This window comes from Gigantopelta aegis, chromosome 15 (assembly GCF_016097555.1).
Source record: "Gigantopelta aegis isolate Gae_Host chromosome 15, Gae_host_genome, whole genome shotgun sequence".
Classification (NCBI taxonomy): Eukaryota; Metazoa; Mollusca; class Gastropoda; order Neomphalida; family Peltospiridae; genus Gigantopelta; species Gigantopelta aegis.
The window spans coordinates 13161306-13168023 of record NC_054713.1 but is presented as its reverse complement, the minus strand read 5'-3'; the positions used below and the strand labels follow the sequence as shown (position 1 = coordinate 13168023).

At 36.4% G+C, this 6718-nt stretch overlaps 1 protein-coding gene across 1 annotated transcript in view; it reads right to left on the bottom strand.

Annotated features, from left to right (window-relative positions):
* Positions 1–6718, bottom strand: part of LOC121389673 — a 68936-nt gene continuing 62218 nt past the window's right edge. The window contains exons 30-32 of the mRNA XM_041521323.1: positions 5474–5574; positions 3603–3787; positions 1–882 (exon numbers count right to left, since the gene is read on the bottom strand). Of these exons, the coding sequence (XP_041377257.1) occupies positions 773–882; positions 3603–3787; positions 5474–5574 (396 nt within the window). The 3' untranslated portion in view covers positions 1–772. The remainder of the gene's footprint in view (positions 883–3602; positions 3788–5473; positions 5575–6718) is intronic.

The window sequence follows — 6718 nt, the reverse complement described above, 5'->3', positions numbered from 1 at the left end:
ACCTCCAGCAAACACTCAACAGACTGAGCTAAATTCCACCCAAGAATACCAATGAGACAAAGATTAATTAATATTAATGGGTGTATCAGTGAAATATCAGTTAACCATTCTTTTCAACTGATACTTCACTTATTCCAATATATACTATAGGTGACTTATACACCACTAGTCAAGTATAATTCACTTATAAGTGTGTATAAGTCATTTCCATAAGGGAATGAATGCATGTGTTATGTGTATGACTGGATTATATACATTTTATGTGTGCATTGGGATGAATTAAGTTTGTTGTGGACGAATCCATGGAAAGTAGGTCACAGTCACCTAGTTATGGTACAGGTATACATATACATGTATATGACACACCGCAAGCCCAAGTTATATTTACATGCAAGCTTTGATGGTCCTATATAAACTGATTAGGATGATATACCCTGGCCAAGAAAAGTTAACAGACAGTCATATGGACGGATGGATAAGTTGTCAAAGACTGGACAGACAGCCCAGATAGCTGAGGTGTGTGCCCAGGACAGCGTGCTTGAACCATATAAGCACGAAAATAAGTTGAAATGAATGAATAACTACATCACAACACAGGCCTGCGACATTCATCTGACATCACAACACAGGCTTGGGACGTCCATTTGACATCACAACACAGGCTTGGGACGTCCATCTGACATCACAAAACAGGCTTGGAACATCCATCTGACATCACAACACAGGCTTGGGAGTCCATCTCACATCACAACACAGGCTTGGAACATCCATCTCACATCACAACACAGGCCTGCGACGTCTGTCTCTTGAGTTTCGCTCCTTTCCGTACCGGCGTTCTGGAACTCACAGACCGTGCAGTTTTGTCTTCAGTGACAGGAGATTCTGATAAAACACAAAAAGTAGAATAGACAATGAGTTGTGGCACTATAATGATGGTGCATTTTAATACACAAAATAAATATATAAACAAAAGAGTTCTGTACGTTAATAACACTGGCGTAGGAAGTGGGGGAAGAGGGCAAGGGGAGGGGGAGGGCATGTGCTCACCCTTGTTTTCTTGCTCCAGTAGCAGCAGTGATGGTTTATACATATTTAAGGATTGTCTGTTATTTCTTTTACATTCATCGGGGTATAAACAAACAAAAATCATCCACAAACTACATGTATGTCACATAATGTGAATCGGTGAAGCCATTCTCATATAAGTTTGTGGATGATTTTTTTGTTGATACCCAGATATACGTGAAAGAAATAACAGACAATACTTATAATTAAATTTAAATCATACAGGCCAATAATAACACTAACATCATACTTTATTTTGAATTATTTTTTATCCACAAACAGTAACGCTCAATAAGACAACTTGCCCATATAAAATGATGTCATCAGATATAACGTTCCCTGATGAGGTAATTTTTACATTCATCGTAAAATGAACAAACTCCAGTTGCTACGTCTGGACCAATTATATATATGTGTGTGTGTCTCCCCCCCCCCCCCCCCCAACCTTTTGGCACCTTCCTAGACCACTGAATAATATTAAAGGGACTGTCCTAAGTTTTCTGCCACTGATAACATTGATTAAGACATTGGTGACTAAAATTACATAATATTAAAAATATTTTTGTGCATAATATGTTACGGTATATTAGATGTGCTTCTAATCATCCTAATGATTGTACTAGGCATAACTTTCCATAACTTTCCATATATATATATGTTATATGGTAAAACATGGATAATTGCACCAATTCACACACTTTGGGTTTTTGTTTTTCACACCCAGATGAACGTAAAAGAAACACCAGACAACCATTTAATAAACAATTTGTTTTAAATCTCACTATTTTTGTCCACTGACTACCGAGTGGGTTCCCCAGACGACCATTTAACCTTTAGACTACTAGATTACTTTTTAACAAAAAACACATTGAGTGAGTACAAGTTCATAATTTTTACTCACATATATTAACTTAAATGTTTTATAAATACATGTACATACAATAAAGTTCATATTTGAATCGGTAAGTATTATTTTCGTGGATTTTTCTAATTTGTATGATATTTTAGATCAATTAATGTTATGGGCATTTGTGGCCAGCTGTCCAGTACTTATGTCCATTATTCCCGGTAACAGTGGTCTTTTGACCAGAATTAAAAAAAAACCAAACTACGATTCATATCCCAATATTTGGTGATTTTCATTGTTGGTAAAAATATCAAATTTATTATCAAATTGGCTGTTATAATCAGCTATCGATCCCTGAAAATGACCGCGACCTGCCACCATTGTTGTCAAGCAAAAATACTTGCCGAAAACCACTTTTTGAACTAAAAATTCCAAGGTATTTTTCATTGAAAAGACATGAACAAAAGACACCAACTTGTCACGAAATCTGTTTTCTGTATTATACATCTGTTTCCGGTGAGTGCCGTGTGCAAAATGGCGAGAAATATGAATTGACGAATGCACTGTATTATACAGTGTACATTACGTCGACTGGGGTGACATTGGGTGAGATGTTTTGCCTGCAGTAGTCAGAAGGTTAATAAACAATTTGTTATAAATCTCACTATTTTTCTCCCCTGACTACTGGATGGTTCCCCGACAACCATTTAATAAACAATTTGTTTTAAATCTCACTATTTTTCTCCACTAACTACTGGGATGGTTCCCCAGACAACCATTTAATAAACAATTTTTTATAAATCTCACTATTTTTCTCCACTAACTACTGGATGGGTCCCCAGACAACCATTTAATAAACAATGTGTTTTAAAATCTCACTATTTTTCTCCACTAACTACTGGGATGGTTCCCCAGACAACCATTTAATAAACAATTTTTTATAAATCTCACTATTTTTCTCCACTAACTACTGGATGGGTCCCCAGACAACCATTTAATAAAGAATGTTATAAATCTCACTATTTTTCTCCACTAACTACTGGATGGTTCCCCAGACAACCATTTAATAAACAATGTTATAAATATCACTATTTTTCTCCAATGACTACTGGATGGGTCCCCAGACAACCATTTAATAAACAATGTTATAAATATCACTATTTTTCTCCAATGACTACTGGATGGGTCCCCAGACAACCATTTAATAAACAATGTTATAAATATCACTATTTTTCTCCAATGACTACTGGATGGGTCCCCAGACAACCATTTAAAGGGACATTCCTGAGATTGCTGCAATTTTTAAGATGTTATTGACTAACAGAGACTTTTTAAACGATAGTAATTACATATCAAACATATTTTTCTGCATAAAATATTAGTGGCTGTATATTAAATGTGTTTCTGAGCGTTCTTATGTTTGTACTAGGTTAAAGTTCATTTTATTTCCTGAATTATCTTTTTTCATATGTACGAAATTATTTGAAGATGAAATCCAGTTTGGGCTTAATTCTTACAAATATTAAGATGACCAGAAACACACTGAATATACAGACACCGATATTCTAAACAAGAAAATATATTTAATATGTAAGTTTAATAGTAGAAGTATTTTATTAGTCAGAAACATCTTACAATGCAGCAAAATCCAGGAATGTCTCTTTAATAAACAATTTGTTATAAATCTCACTATTTATTTCTGCTGACTCTGCTGACTCCTGGATGGTGGGTTCTGTTGTTTCTGGTTTCTGCTCTTCCTCCTCTTTGCTGGCGATAGACTCAAGCTGATCCTTGTACCGCTCGGTAGTCTTACTGCCGGATAGCGATTGGTGCTCCTCGCATAGCCACAACACCTTCCCATTGGCCATGTGACATCTGTAACCATAGCAACATAAGTCACTTTTAAACAGTAGAAATGTCCATGCCATCCAAGTGCTGGAACACATTCGTGAAATATTCATAAAATATAAACTTAATCGTGACATCTGTAACCATAGCAACATAAAAAAGTTTGTTTTGTTTAACGACACCACTAGAGCACATTGAATTATTCATCATCAGCCACTGGATGTCAAACATGTGATAATTTTGACACATAGGCTTAGAGAGGAATCCCGCTATATTTTTCCATTAGTAGCAAGGGATCTTTTATATGCACTATCCCACAGACAGGATAGCACATACCATGACCTTTGAATTACCAATCACAATGCACTGGCTGTAATGAAAAGTAGTCCAACTGACATGGATCGATCCTAGACCAACCGCGCATTAAGTGGGCACTTTACCACTAGGCTATACACCCCCCCCCCCCCCCCCCCCCCATAGCAATATAAGTCAGTTAAATACATGTAATAGTAATATCCATACCATCCATACGGTTATATGTCGTCGGACATATGGTAATGGACCACACAGATATTGAGAGAGGAAACCCAGTGTCGCCACTTCATGGGCTACTCTTTTCGATTAGCAGCAAGGGATTTTTTATATGCACCATCCCACATACAGGATAGTACATACCACAGCCTTTGTTACACCAGTTGTGGAGCACTGGCTGAAACGAGAAATAGCCCAATGGGTCCACTGCTGGGGATCAATCCTAGACCGACTGCGCATCAAGCGGACGCTTTACCACTGGTGTTAGAACATATTCAAGACATCAGAAGTAATACTTTAAATATGTATAGTGTCCACCTGTGTTACTTAGATTTACTTGTAATTCAGCAGACAAGATGTTTACAAATGCCTTTCTTGGGGCAACGAAAAGAATATTAAACTTGGTTTCATTACATGAAATTTTTATTTCATTTCAGAAATACTTAGGTATAATTTAATTATAAATGTTAAGACTTGTTTAAAACAATCTTGCCGCCTCCTTTAAATTCGAACTCATCTGCTCCTCCTCTGGCAGCTTCTCCTATCTTTCGACTTCTTTCGCTGTCCACCTCCACATCCCAGTCCTTGTACATGTATGTCCAATCACAACTGATGCTTTTTCAGGGGCTATATCTGTGCCACAGATCTGTGATTTCAAATCAAGTTTGACTGTTTGTTTAGTCTAGCTACCTACTTCAGAAAGTTTTTGGTGGTCATTTCTGGTGTTAAATTTACAAAAATCATTGCAGCAGTTTATTGATAAGAAATAGAAGTGATGTATGTTATATACCTTACAATTTACATGTAAAGCCATTCCATTAGTTTACATGTAGCTGACATAACAAACGCACGTAGCAAAACAAGTTTATTCATTTCTTGTAAAAATGTAAAAATGACGTCAGGGAACGTCATATTTGATGACACCTTTTTATATTGGTAATTTGTATTATGGAGCATTATTGTTCAAGAACCAAAAAAGGAATTGTGGTTTTATTAATATGCATGTTTCAAATTTAATTACAAGGACTGTCTGTTACTACTCTGGGTTTTTGTGTTGTTGTTCATACCTCTCTGAATCTAAAAGAAATAACAGACAATCCTTAAATATATGGTATCTGTGGTGTATCAGGTCATTAATCTTGATATGAAATGGACGTGTGTGTAACATCATATATATTGTACCTCTTCAGGCCTCCAAGTGTACGTTCTGTATCTGCCTCCATCACAGTCTTCAGCATCAGAGTGTATTCCTCCTGAAACTCGGACATCATCTTTGTACACCACTGAAAAATTAACGACAATGCTTTCAGCTCAACAATGCATCGGAAACACTGCAAAACCCTTTATGATTTCACGATCCTATTCCAATATACATGTATTTTTTAGTAAAAGTGCCCTTGACTTTCGATGCAGGAACCTGAAACATTAACTAATTCAATAATCCCATTCCTATATGTCAAGATTCGTGAACATCGGATGAGAAATGAAGTCACTGGATTGGTGACATCCTAATTTCTATTAATAAACATAACCTTGACCTTTGATGCAGAAAAGCTAAACATGAACGTGTTCAAGATGTCATAATCCTATTCCTACATGTCAAGTTTCATGAAAATTGGATGAGAAATGAAGTAACTAGACTGGTGTCATATTTCTATTTTTAATAATAGTGACCTTGACCTTTGATGCTGCAAGGTGAAAAGCGAACTTGTTCAAAACATGATCCTATTCCTGTATGTAAAATTTCATGAAAATTGGATAAGAAATGCATTACACGAGTTAAAGTTAGTTTGTTTTGCTTAACAACACTAGCACATTGATTTATTAATCATCGGCTATTGGAAGTCAAACATTTGGTAATTCTGACATATAGTCTTAAAAGAGAAAACCAGCTAAAGTTTTTCCATCAGTAGCATGGGATCTTCTATATGCACCATTCCACAAACAGACAGCACATACCACGGTCTTTAATATACCAGTTGTGGTGCACTGGCTGGAACGAGAAATTGTTGAATTAATTTAACAACGGGGATAAATCCTAGACCGACTGCACATCAGGCGAGCGCTCTTCCACTGGGCTACATCTTGCCCCATGCATTATGTACGTACATAAATATGGGCAAGATGCTGTATGTCCTAGATAACTCTTCTTGAAGAAGTAACAAACTTTAAATAACAATCAAATGTCATGTACAGGACAATGGTAACATACTGTCTCTACACAGAAGTAACATTTTGTAGTATATACAATGTTAACAATTCAGAAAATAGAAAACAAAGCAACAAAGAAAATAGCATGCAACATTTGCAGACATCAAATAGACAAAAACTCAGCATGGTCTCTGTGTATTTCCCTGCACCCACCTGGCATCCTCGTCCTCTACCACTAATAAAGCTGGTCTGACCCATGGCACTAACTAATGACAG